Here is a 14,690-nt window from a genome sequence, read left to right as displayed (position 1 = left end):
TTTTTTTTTTTTTTTACTTACTCTCTGATCGTTTTGTATATGGCCTCCGACTTCTTTATCATCGTACTTGTATTTATAGAACCCATTTGCTTCCTCAACTTGGCATATCTCTTTTGATTGAAATTAATTTGCATATTACATTTATTTAATAATGTATTATATTTATGTATATTTTTATATATCTCACTATTTTTATGTGTTGTCATTTTTTCGATTTGTTTTTTTCTATTTTTAATAATATCTAATATTTCTATAAATCTTTTTTTAGTGAGGGTATCATCTACTTTTATATCTTCTGGTAATAAACCTTTTATATCTTCATTTTTATAATTATTAAATTCATCAATTCGCTTTTTTAAATCTATATTATCTTCATCACTTGAAACAAATTCGGTGTTCAAAGCATCCTCTTCTAATACGTCCTCATCCATTTCATGTTCCTCATCTATTTGTTCTTCATCGAGTGCGATATGTGCTAGATCTTCATTTTGATCATCGTAAGGTAACATCATCATTTTATCTTTTTCATTATATTCATTGTAGATATCATCTTTATAATTTTTATTATAATAACTAGTTGTTTTATAATTGTCATCATCATCATCATCATAATTATTATTAGTAGGTTCTCTTTTCTCATTCATCTTTACATTTTTTTCAATACCGATTTCATCTACTGATAAAATAACTTTATTATCTTTAATATTATTATTATTATTAAAATCTTCAAGAGTTGTATCAAAATTATATATTGAATTTGTTTGCCCTCTATTATTATAATAATCATTCTTATGATTTAACATATTTTTCATATGACCTTGTTCCTTTTTTTGTAGTTTATTAATTAAAACATCATCACTGTCACTGCTGTTGTCATTAAAGGTATTTTGCATGTTCTTGTATGACTTGTTAGACATACCATATAAGTTATTATCATTATATATATTATTCATATTATATATACTATCCATATTATGCATATTATATATATTTTTCATATTATTCATATTTTTCATATTTTTCATATTTTTCACATTTCTCATATTTTTCATATTCTCCATATTTCTCATATTCTCCACATAATCGAAAGAATTATTATATTGGGATTCCCTCATGTGGCCCATATTGAATACATTATCATTATTCAAATAATAAGAATATTTATCAAGCAAGTCATCCTTTCCTTTAAACAAATCCATCGTCCTTCGGTCATTCATATTATTGTCTTTATTTATTATTACTAACTTATTTTCATTACATATATTATAATTAAAGGTATCCATTTTTTTCTCCCTTGATAATAATAAAGAATAATTTTTATTTTTTGCAACTTCAATTTTACATTTTTTTTTTAATAACTCTATTAATACAATATCATTACATAATAGATAAGAGAATTCTTTAAATATTAAATTTTTATTTTTTTCATAATCAGTAGAAGATAATAATTCTATATTTTCTATTAAATTATTCATATTTTTTAATTTATTTAAAATAATATTATAATTATCTAAATAAAATTTATGTAACAATATAAAAAAAGATAATTTTTTTCTATCCTTTTTATATAAACCTACATTTATTTTTATTTTATATAATTCATCATTTATACATTTTTTCATAGTAGGAGCTTCTTCTATCATTTTTTCTATATGTATTAATTTCTTTCTATAATTACAAACATTAACATGTACTATTTTATGACTTCTTAATATTTTTTTTCTTCTTTTTTCAATATCATCTAATTCTTCATATAACTTATCTATTATACTTATAAATTTATTACATTCATATTGTAAGTTTATATAATCATTATATGTTATATTAACACATTCATATTCTTTCTTTAAGTTATTGATCCTTTCTTTCATTTCATTCTTCTCATAAACTTTCTTTTCTATTATATCAAAAAGAAAATACATATCAATCATCATTAATTTCTTTCGAATACTCATATATAATTCAACAATATAATTATTTAAAAGTCCAAATTTTCTTATATTCGAAATGTAATTAAAAACGTGATGCATATGGTCATAAATTTTTGATTCACTATATAAAACTATTTGTTCATTGTTATAATTAACATTATTCAAATTGTTCACACTATTTAAATTATTCACACTATTCATATTATTCATATTATTCATATTATTCATATTATTCATATTCATTTTCATATTATCAAAATTGTCATTATTTACATGATCCCCTTCCAACAAACTATCATCATTTGGAGTGTATTCCACAAGGGCATGTTCCATATCTAACGAATTATCTTTTATATTATCTTTTATATTATCTTTTATATTATCTTTATTCTCATTATTTTTATCATATCCAGCTTTATTATTTTTTATAACACATTCGCCCGTGCGAACATTATTCTTCTTGCTCATATAATTAATATGACTACTATCATTATAATATGAATTATTACTATAATTGTTTTTATATCCATATGACATGGGCCCATTCGGTGTTGTATTCATCTTATCATCTGCTGTACTTAGAAAACTTTCTTTTTTATAAGTTCTTTTATTCCTATTCTTTTTTCTTTGCTTTCCTTTATTTTTCTTTTGCATATTTTTGCCAATATTATTAAAAAGGAATGTATTTACAAATTCATTTTTTTTTATTTTAAAATGTTTTAAATTCATAAGAGAACTCTGTTCTTCAATATATTTTTTTAAATGCACAAGTATATGCTCATAAAAACATGTTTCATTGAATAAATAAAATAATAATACATTAAAAATATTAAACTTATAAATATAATTATAATAATCTCCTTCAACACTACATATGAAAATCTTACTATTCTTTCTAATAGCAAGACTATCAGAAGCAAAAGATGATTTTGTTATATTTTCAATTGGACCATAAGATAAATATTGTAAATTATTTTTTTCTTTTTCAGCATCTACAAAATCTTTTGAATTATCATTCTTTATATAATCTGCATGGTTCATATTATCTACATTGTTTATGTTGCTGCTAAGCGTTTTATGATACACATTGTTATTATTATTATTATTATTATTATTGTTGTTGTTGTTGTTGTTGTTATTATTATTATTATTATTATTGTTATTATTATTATTATTTAAATAATCTTGATTAGAAAAACTAGATAACATTTCATTTATATTTGGTATATATGATAATATTATAGAAGCATAAAATTTAATTTTATAATTATTTAAATTAGCACACTTATATATATTATGTATCATCCTTTCGTTACATAATATTAATAATATCTGTTCATTTATTCTTCTTATCCTACGCACAAACTTTTTTCTGTTATCTTTCAACATTTTTATTTCTTCTCTCAACTCAGATGGTGTTACATTCTTTTTGTTATATTTTGAAGAACTAGAAAGGTTCTTATTTGTACTCTTATTTGTATTATTATTTTTATTATTATTATTGTCATTGCCATCATTATTTTCATTGTCATCATTATTGTCATTATTGTCATTATAATCATTATCATCAATATCATCATCAACCTCATCATTGTCACTTCCTTCTCCTTCTAAAAATAAAAGATCATTTTTTATACTCCCTGAATGCACACTAAAATCGTCATCATACGATATATTCTTTACAACATGCATGTTTAAATTTGAAACATTTTTTTTTTTCTTCTTCTTATTATAATCATTATCAGCATCATTATTATTGTTATTATTATTTGTTGCACTATCATAATCACTTGAAAATGAATACAAAGATGAAATACAAGAACTCGTTGCTGAAACGTTACAAGGTTCTATATTTTTCTTTTTTTTCTTTCCTTTTTTATTCATACGCTTATTTTTTTTATTAGGAATTCTTTTATTTAACTTTCTGTTCATGTGTCCATTCAAACGAACATTAAAATTATTATTATTACCATAAGGGGTATCATAATAGGAATTATCATCATCGTCGTCATCATAATCATCATCATCATCGTTATCGTCATCATAATCATCATCGTTATCTTCATAATCATCATTATCATCTTCATCATCATCGTTATCTTCATAATCATCATTATCATCTTCATCATCATCTTCATCTTCATCATCATCATCATCATCATCATAATTTTCATATAGTTGCTTCTTTCTACTTTTATTCCTTTCAGACTCTAAACAGTCCCTATATCCTTCATTATAATCATCATTATCGTCGTCATCATCGTTCATAGGTGAATCACAATACTTGGACATATACATATATTCTGCTCTTTTTTTTGATTGAGTCTTGTTCTGTTTATTGTTATTTTCGTTGCCCCTTATATTTTTATTTCTACTTTGTGCGCTCATATTATAATCCTGCGCCTTATCGGTTAACATAAATTGGGCCTGCTTGGTTTTTCTATTAAATTTTCTTAGCTTTATTTTTTCAGATAACTCTTTTTTTTTTAGTTTGATTTTTAATTTTTTTTTTTTCATAAGAAATTTATAATTTTTTTTAAGTAAGAAAAATTCAGTCACACCAATGTTGATGATAAAAAGTATAAACTGTAAAATAATATCATTATTTGAAAAATCTGCATATTTAATTTTCTGTTCATAAAATAAATCTTTTTCAAAGGGATTATCATACATAGTATATTTTTCATAATGGTCAATATCATTTAAGGTTAAATCATATTTTAATATTTTATCTTTTAATAATAAATCTAGAATAGAATTTAAGAGGTTTATATTTTTTTTACTACAAATTATTTCTATTAATTGATAATCCACACTTTTTATATTTTGTATATCATTTTGAATTAATAAAATAGACATTTTTGTCTTATAAATAACATCTTCATCTTTAATAGTTTTATTAATTATAAGTAAAGACAAAATAATACAACAAATAATTTGTATATTAATATTCTGACTTTCATACATATATCCTAATATACGTATACCTTTATTATTATTATTTTTTATAATAAAAAAATTTTGAATATCTTTAATATGGATAGAAGATAATAATAATAAAGATATTAATATATATATATTAAATACTATATTATCAATTTTTTTATTATCTTGTTTTTCTTTTTTTCTATTTATAATATTAAATATTGTACATATTTGTTTAAAGTTATAAATTTTTAAATAATCTAAAAATACATCACTTCTTTTATCAACAATTCTTAATATCGTTTCAGAAGATGTTTTTAATAAAACCTCATTTATACTATTACTTAATAAATTTTCATAAATAATATCAAAGGAAAATCTCATCAAAGTAACATTCAATAAATTCTCTGATGTTTTAGTATATGTTAAATGATGAAGAAATATATTTAATATAAAAAATTTTATCTCATTATTTAATTTTATATTCTCTCTTAAATAATATAAATAATTTATAATATCACATTCTGCACTTTTCAATGTATTATTTCGTGACATGAATAAAATATAATTAATCTTTTTTAGTAATTTCTGAATATTACTAATATCTTCCAACCTCGTGCACATTAACTTGTATAAATATTTTGTTATATTATCTAAGCACAAAAATTCATAGAAGTTGTCACATAGATATACATTTTTATATCTTGTTATATTCATCAGAAAGGATTCCAGTTGTTGTCTACGTCTACAGGTAAATATATAAATAAATAAATAAATAAATATATATGAATATATAATTATGTATGCATGTATTTTATGCAAATAAAAAAAAAATATATATTTATTTTTAGCTGACAGCTAGCCATTTATTTTTTTTTTATTTTTTTTTTTATTTTATTTTATTTTTTTTATTTGTCCTATATATTGTGATTATTTCTTATTTTTTTCTATTTCCTATTTTCTTACTCTTCTATAAAATTGTAGTTGAACCTTCCGAATATTTTTTTGGAGGGAAGAACACTAATTTTTTCTAAGGATTCGCTGAATTTTGTGAGTAACTCATTTTTTAATAAATCATAAAAGGTAACAAAATCAGAATATCTTTTCTTCAGAACTTTCTGACTGTTCAGAACCTTAAACTCCAAAATATATTCCTACAACGAGAAGAAAAGGAAGAAATAAATAAATATAAATATATATATAAATATAAATATATATATATATATATATATATATACATACATACATATATACATATGTATGTATTTTATATATACATTACTTTTTTGTAATGCCATCATACATATAAATCAAATAAACAATTTTTTATATATCATTTATTATTTTATATAACTTACTGTATAACTGTAAAATCTCTTTTTAACATCATTAGTTCTTATAATTTTTATTATTAAATTATCTTTAAATTCATATGTTGAATAACTTTCCATTATTGCACTTTTTCTTTATTTTCTTTCAATATATAAATGTGTGTAATATATTTCATATTAAAAAATAAATAAAATAATAAAATAATATAATAAAATAAAATAAAAGACGAATATAGTATAAAAAAAAAAAAAAAAAAAAAATCATAAAATTAAAACAATTCCGATAATTACAAATATAAATAATATATATAATTATACACATATATATATAATATATATACATATATATATAACATGTTCAAAATATATATTTTTTAATTTGTTTTTATTTCTCTGTTTTGTTTTCCACCCATTGTATATTAATTATTTTTTAATTTATTTTATTATACATATATATATATATATATTTTTATTTTTTTTTCCTTTTTCTTTGTCTTTATAATAATATCAATATTATCAAAAAAAAAAAAAAAAAAAAAAAATTCATATAATAAAACATATACGTATTTTGCACTACAACATTATAAAATATTTTAACAACTATCTTTAATATAAATAAAAAAATTAAATAAATTAAATATATATATATATAAGTATTATTATATATATATTTTATGTGTATATATATTTATTTATTCCTTTGTAGATATTTCCACAATGTTATTTATTTAAAAAAAAAAAAAAAAAGAAAAAAGAAAAATGAAATGCACATAAAATGAAATAAAAAAGTGGTACGTCGTAAAAATATAATGAATGAATATTATATATATATAAATATACGTATATAATATATATACATATATTTTATATATGTTTGTTTATATATATATATATATATATATATATATATATTTTTTTTTTTTTCCAAATTGAAAATATTTATTAATACATAAAATAATGTCATACGTAAGGATTATATATTAGTGTACCCGCGTTAATTTTTTTACAAATATTAAAAAGAAAAAAATAAACATATATATACATATATATACATATATATATATAGACTTTTAAAAATTATATATATTTACATATATAAAATAATGGCATAAATCATCGTTTTGTAAATATGGGATGGTCATATTTATATATTTAATAAAATAAATAAATAAATATATCTATATAAGAAAAATATTATATTTATCACCTCATTTTTTTGTTCCTCTTGTTTTTATATATTTTTTTTAACAATATATTTTATGTTTTCTTTTAATTTATCAAAGTATTAAATAATATTTCTATATAAATATATATTACCTTTATATATATAATTAATTTTATTATAAATGATATGAGATAATATAAAAATAAAACAAAAAAAAAAAAATATATATATATATATATTAATCATATATAAATATATAATATATATCATGAAAGATATTTCTTATACAAATGAAAAATAAAAAAAAAATACAAAAAAAATATTTTATTATTTAATTTATATATTATTTTAATAGTCTTAAAAAAAAATAAATAATAATTAACATATAAATATATGTATATATATATATATATATTATTTTAATAGTCTTAAAAAAAAATAAATAATAATTAACATATAAATATATGTATATATATATATATATATATATATAATACGTTTGTTATATATTATTTATCCTATATTAAATAACATAGAAAAAGAAAAAAAAGATTAAAGTATCGCAAGTATTTTTTTCATGCTAAAAATACAAAATTATTTTTTCTCATATATAATAAAAAAGGAAATGTAAATAATTGACTTTAAAAAATAATTTAAATAAGTCATAAAATAATAAAAAATAATTATAAATATATTTTTTAATATATATATTAAATAAAATAAAATTCATCAAGGTAATATTTATTTTAATATATATATATATATATAATATAATATTTTTATAGTGCGTAAGAAAAATATATTCTTTTTTTCGTAGGGATATATAAAAAAAAAATATATATATATGTAATGTTTACTTATTATAATATATATTATATATATATATATATATATATTATATATATATATATACATTCAATAATTATACATATTAAAAAAAATGAGAATTATTCTTTTTTCCTGTATTATATATAATATATCATAATATATTATATTTTTTTATTTTTTTTTTTAATAAAACCTTAATATTATTCTTTTATCATTTGTCATAAAATAAAAATAATTATATATATATATATAAAATAAATAGAATAGGTGTAATATAATATATATATATATATATTTTTTTTTCCCACATATATGAAATGATAATGAAAACTTGTAATTACTTCTTTTTTAAATAAAAAAAAAAAAAAGGCCTTATGTATGTATTATAATATGTAAATTTTTAACCTTTATTAAAATACAAAATGCTTAAAAGAAGATGCATAATGTGTATAATATATTTCGACAATGCCAGAAAAGGACATATATGACAACTGCACTAGTACGTTATTTTAATTTAAAAAAATATATAAAAGAATTTATATAATAGATAATATATTATCAACTAAAGAAATATAAACATAAACAAATAAATAAATTCATATAATATTACAAAAAATTATTTTTTTTCTCGCCTTTTTTTTTTTTTTTTTTTTTTTTTCTTTTTTTTTATATATATATATATTTTATATATGTAGGATAGAAAAATAAGGGAAGTTCCTTATCTTTCTCGTTATGTTATATTAGAAAAGTTTAAAAAAAAACCTCGATACATGTCTGAATGTGTCGGTAAGAATACAAAATATTAATATGATAAACAAATAAATATATTTATCTTTTTATTTATCTTTTTATTATGTTTTAATTTATTTCATTATTTTGTAGGAACTCCAAGGAGAGCTTATGATTACAATACATTTGATAAGATAAGATATAAACCAACATTCAATCCTTATGTTCACTTGAATAAAGATAAAAAATATAGACTGGATAATTGGAAGTCTAGGTATGTAAATGTAAATAATTTATGGTTTTTAAGTTATATGATGCTTTTCTTTTATTTTATTATTTTATTATTTTATTAATTTTTTTTTTTTTTTAGGGATCATGAAAATTTTGATCCTTTAAAATGTTACGTAAGAGGAAGTAGAAAAAGTTATGACATTCCTTATGCAATTTTACCAGCCAAGGATGAATTGGGAATGTTCCACCCTCCCGTGTAAAAAAATAAAATAAAATAATAAAAAGATAAACGAATGAATAAATAAATAAATAAATAAATATATATATATATATATATATATATATATGTATTTTTTTTTTTTTTTTTTTTTTTGTAGCTTATCTGGTCGTTATAAGGCAGATATAGAAAAACAGTACTATATGCACGGTACACATACATATTAATAAATAATTATATTTATGATTAAATATGTTTGTTTATGTTTTTAATTTTTTGTGTATAAAAAGTAGAAAACAATCAAGGCGAATTGTTTCATGTATATATGTTTATTATGTATTTGTTTATATATATATATATATATTTTTTTTTTTTTTTTTTTTTTTGTAAAGATCTTCCTTGGGTATGGCATAAAAATTTTTATACTGGTACCAACCATTTCTGTGATAACATGGTGATAGGAAAAAAAAAGTGGTATAGAAAGGAACAGCAAAATGAAAAAATGAAAGAATGTATGAAGAAAATAAATAACTTGGTTTTAGAATATAGAGAGGTAATCACATATATATATGAACATATATATGAACATATATATGAAATATATATGAACATATATATATATATATATATATATATATATATATATATTTATTTATTTATTTATATTTATTTATTCATGTATGTATGTTTATATTTATCTACATTTCATCTCAGGAATGCAAAAACAAGAAAAGATATAATTTTCTAGAAAAAGTAGTAAACACCCTAGGAGATGAAATTGCACATAAATATATAAGAAAAATAAAAAATATTTATTTATAAAAAATATAAAAATAAAACAAAAAATAAAATGATAAAATAATAAAATAAAATTTAAATTCTTCATTGAAAATAATTATGAACGGAATATATTTATTTCGCGTTAATTTTTCGTTTTCATGTTATGTAAAAGTAATACACATATGAAAAATAAATTAAATTAAAAAAATAAAATAAATAAATAAATATATATATATATAATATTATTAAGATGACAAAAAAAAATTAAGTGATTTATGTGTAAACACAAAACAGTTACACTGGAGTGTCTGATTTTTATTCCTTTCTCAAGGTTCCTATAAGGCAAAGCTTCAACGTCCTTAAAAAAAAATTTAAAATGAAAATAAAAATTAATATACGTTACACTTTAAATATTTTTAAAACACAAAGTTATATATATATATATATATATATATATATATATACATATGTGTGTGTATATGTATTTTTTTTTTTTTTTTTTTTTTTTAACTTATTATCCAAATATAAGTTAAAGCCTTTTAATGTCTTATTTAAACTATTTATATAACTAAAAAAAAAAAAAAAGATAGGAAAGGTATCTTATTATTTCTTCCTATGAAATATATATATATATATATATATATATATATATATATATATGTACTGTGTATTTTTTTTTTCTTTTCGTTACTCTTTTGATTTGAACAAATTCTTGTAATTATATTTTATTACAAAATAAAAAAAGATAATAGTAAAGCTCACTAAAGGTACGTTGTTCAATATTTCAATAATCTAACACACAATCAGAAATATATGTATATGTAAACAAAATGATATTCATACAATATTTTATACAATGTATACATTTTACTGCTTCAAATATTTTTATCAATATAAGTATATACATATATATATATAATATATATATATAAACATTTCAATTTTTTTTTTATTATATAATTACTATATTTGAATTTCTGTTTGTGTAAACGTAATACAATAAAAGGGATATGGTTAAAATTATAAAACTAAAACGAACTGTAAAAGAGGAGGGACAAAATATATAAAAATAAAAAAGCATTATAAGGTATATATATGTATATATATATATGTATATGTATAACATTTTCATTATCTTCTTATATATATATATATAAACTTACTTCTCGATTTTGTTTCTAATTCTTTTAAGTGATTATAATTGCCAACAACAGATATTTCGAACCTTAACAAGTCTAAAAATAGAAAACATAAAATATAAAAATATATTATAATCTACACAATTATTAATGTTTATTTTTTATATTTTATTTATTAGCTCTTCTTATTATTTCTTTTATTTTGTAACCTTCCTTCTGATTTGGATTTATATTTACAAAATTTAAAGGACATGTAGCATACGACATTTTCCTCTTTCTTTCTCTTTTTCTTTTTATCAATAAATGTGTAAAGTGAAAAGTCAGGAAAATAATATTAAGTATATTTATATTTTACTATATTGTGTTTTAATTAGTACTTATTTCATTGAATTTTTATATATCATATTTATATATATGTATATATTTAAATTTTTTTTTTTTTTTTTTTTTTAATATACAATTCCCTGTTAAATTCCCCCACATTTAAATAATCTAGATATATATATATATATATATATTTTACTTTTTTATACTTACATAAAAAAATTGAGTATTACATTTTTATAACATTTTCAATTTAGGCTTTTTATTTATCTAATTCTTCTCATTCTTTTTCAATATAATTTTTTTTTTATAAGTTCCCGCACATGAACAAGAAAAACAAAAAAAAAAAATCAGTAAAGCAAAATAAAATATAAAATAAAAAAAAAAGGATAATAAAATATATATTTACTCTTTAAAGGGATACAAATATATATATATATATATTTATTATTATTTATTTTTTTTTTGTTGCATATATATATATATATATATATATATATTTATTTATTTATTTAATGGGGCTAAAAAGAAAATGTTCATAAATATATGCTAATGCACATAAAAATATAATAATTTATATATTTTATATGCAATTATGTAATATTATTTAAAAAAAAATTAATAATTAAGAATACACAGATACATTAATCAAAATATATAAATGTACTTAAAAATAATATAGATTGATAACATAATTATTTATCAAAACTTATATGAGAACAAAAATTATTCTTATAAAAAAATATAACAAATTGTAATTCATCCATCATTACATTATTGTTTTATTTTTTCTATTCTCCTGTTTTACTGATGTTGATAAGGATCCGATTCTTCATATAGAAAAAAAAAAATATATACATATATATATATATATATATATATATTAATAACAGGACAATTTTAGTATTATAAAAAGTTTTCATTTAATCGTTATTACAATTCAAAAGAATAAAACAATAAAATATTTAAATAATGAAAGGACAAAGACTTATCCATTTATTCAAATACAAAAAAAAAAAAAAAAAAAAACATTTCAAATAACACACAATTATATATATATATATATATATATATATATATATATAGTTATATATTGTTTATTTCTTTTTATTATTAGCTAGCCACTTTGGAAAAAAAAAAAAAAAATTCCTCATTTTTACCTGAACAGGTAAGAACTTTTTTATTTTATTATATATATATATATATATGTATGTATTTTTTTTTTTTTTTTCATTGGTCTCGCCCAAATATTTCAAGTATTCAAATATTTTCTTATTTCCATATTGTGCCTTCATATATTTTATATTTTTAGTGAAGCTATCATGCTGTCACTATTTTTTAGACCTCCTTCTAATTCGTAAACTTTAGGAACTTTATTTTTTGCCATACATTCATTTAGAGATGCCATTTTGTTATTGCCTAAAGTTATAATTGATGCAACTTTATCATTTTTAACAAAATACCCAATAAAATTATGTTTAAGTAAATCTCCTTCATATATTATTTTATCATAGTTCTTTACATATCCACTATATCTGAAATTTTTTCCAAAAATATTTGTATTAAAAAAGGGTATAAAGTTAAATTCCTTTTTGTCGTCTCTTAACATATTGTGTGCAGCTATTCTGCCTTGTTGTATGGCAACGTTCCAGTGACAAATATTTATCATTTCATCTAAAATATGAAGTATAGTAAAAAAAAAAAGTATATAACGAGGTAATATCACATATAAATAAATAAATAAATATATATATATATATATATATATATAACAATACGTATTGTTTGTTATATCTCACCTGTCAAGAAATAAGGAAACGTACACACATCCCCAGCAGCGTACATATTATCATCATTTTTTGCCTTGAAATGCTTATCAACCTCAATAAAATTATTAACATTTTTATATTTGTCATCTAAAAATTGAGAATTAGGTATACATCCTAAAGCTTCAATTACATAATCACAATTTATAACTTCACCATTACTTAACCTTACTCCATGAATTAAGTTAGCATTTTTTCTACTAAAAAATCCTTTGTCTATTATATATTCTGTTGGGTGCATAGATGGATAGAATTTAATATTTTTTTCTTTTAAAATGTTAAGCACGATATTTCCAATTTTGTCACCAAAGGATCCATAAAAAGGTACATCATCTTTAGATATTAAAGATACGTTAACATTTTTTTTTTTCAAAGCAGAAGAAAGTTCACATGCTATAAATGAGGAACCAATAATAACACATTTGGATCCTTCTTTTGCATATTGAGCAATTTTAATATTATCACTTAAATTATGTAAGGTAAATAAATTATCTAAATTCATATTCTTCATAGGTGATGGGGATGGACTTAAACCAGTAGTAATTAATATCTTATCATAATTTATAATTTCACCATTATTTAAATGTGCTTTTTTATTTTCTGTATCAACTTTTTCTACATATACATTATTTTTATATATTATATTACTTTGGTTATAATAAGAATCTTCTTTTAATTTTATTTCTTCATATAATTCATCACAATTATTACAATTCGATACATTTTTAGATAGTGTTGGTCTATCATATGGTTTATAAGCATCTTTACTACATATGATTAATTTTCCATTATATCCTAATTTTAAAAATGTTTCTAATGCACCTAAGGTAGCAGCACCACCTCCTACAATTAATATATTTTTTTTCTCACAACTTCCTTTACATTCACATATTCTTTTCTTTTCAAAAATTTCTATTTTCTTTGGTAATAAAGCATATACTTCATTACCTTCAATTACAACTTCATATTTTGGTATGTCATCAAATGATGGCCCATTAATACATTCACCTGTTTTTATATCAAATTTAGCATCATGCCATGGGCATGTAATATATTCATTTGTTAAAACACCAGATTTTAATGGAGCACTATAATGAGGACATTTTGGTCCTAAACAATAATAATTATTTTTTACACGTACTAATAAGACTGTATCCTTTTCTTCATGTACTTTTATTTCTTTCATTTCACCATTTTGCAATTCATCCGATTTTATTAAAAATACTTTTTCAACATTAGAACAATTTACTATATTATTTGACAT

At 19.0% G+C, this 14,690-nt stretch overlaps 4 protein-coding genes across 4 annotated transcripts in view; 1 reads left to right on the top strand and 3 right to left on the bottom strand.

Annotated features, from left to right (window-relative positions):
- The window catches only part of PGSY75_0720700 (putative phosphoinositide-binding protein), a gene marked incomplete at both ends in the record, with an annotated part of 6,874 nt that extends 567 nt beyond the window's left edge, over window positions 1-6,307 (bottom strand). The window contains 3 exons of the mRNA XM_018785048.1: window positions 22-5,601; window positions 5,823-6,010; window positions 6,215-6,307. Coding sequence (XP_018642549.1) covers window positions 22-5,601; window positions 5,823-6,010; window positions 6,215-6,307 — 5,861 coding nt within the window. The remainder of the gene's footprint in view (window positions 1-21; window positions 5,602-5,822; window positions 6,011-6,214) is intronic.
- Window positions 6,308-8,616: 2,309 nt separating this feature from the next.
- PGSY75_0720600 (hypothetical protein) lies at window positions 8,617-10,179 on the top strand (the record flags this gene model as incomplete). Its single annotated transcript, XM_018785047.1, has 7 exons — window positions 8,617-8,679; window positions 8,876-8,966; window positions 9,063-9,183; window positions 9,280-9,396; window positions 9,518-9,567; window positions 9,750-9,910; window positions 10,072-10,179. The coding sequence occupies 7 exons, from the start codon at window positions 8,617-8,619 to the stop codon at window positions 10,177-10,179; spliced, it is 711 nt and encodes a 236-aa protein (XP_018642548.1).
- A 273-nt stretch (window positions 10,180-10,452) lies between these two features.
- PGSY75_0720500 (hypothetical protein) lies at window positions 10,453-11,543 on the bottom strand (the record flags this gene model as incomplete). The annotated part of the gene is made up of 6 exons (XM_018785046.1): window positions 10,453-10,495; window positions 10,649-10,705; window positions 10,829-10,929; window positions 11,102-11,175; window positions 11,301-11,372; window positions 11,486-11,543. 6 exons carry the CDS (start codon window positions 11,541-11,543, stop codon window positions 10,453-10,455), a joined length of 405 nt encoding a protein of 134 aa, XP_018642547.1.
- A 1,357-nt stretch (window positions 11,544-12,900) lies between these two features.
- Window positions 12,901-14,690, bottom strand: part of PGSY75_0720400 (ferrodoxin reductase-like protein) — a gene marked incomplete at both ends in the record, with an annotated part of 2,057 nt that continues 267 nt past the window's right edge. Inside the window, 2 exons of the mRNA XM_018785045.1 lie at window positions 12,901-13,274; window positions 13,400-14,690. The exon at window positions 13,400-14,690 is cut by the window's right edge and continues 267 nt beyond it. Of these exons, the coding sequence (XP_018642546.1) occupies window positions 12,901-13,274; window positions 13,400-14,690 (1,665 nt within the window). The remainder of the gene's footprint in view (window positions 13,275-13,399) is intronic.

The sequence above is a fragment of the Plasmodium gaboni genome, chromosome 7 (assembly GCF_001602025.1).
Source record: "Plasmodium gaboni strain SY75 chromosome 7, whole genome shotgun sequence".
Taxonomy (NCBI): domain Eukaryota; phylum Apicomplexa; class Aconoidasida; order Haemosporida; family Plasmodiidae; genus Plasmodium; species Plasmodium gaboni.
The sequence above is the reverse complement of the archived record's forward strand: the minus strand, read 5'-3'. Positions and strand labels throughout refer to the sequence as shown.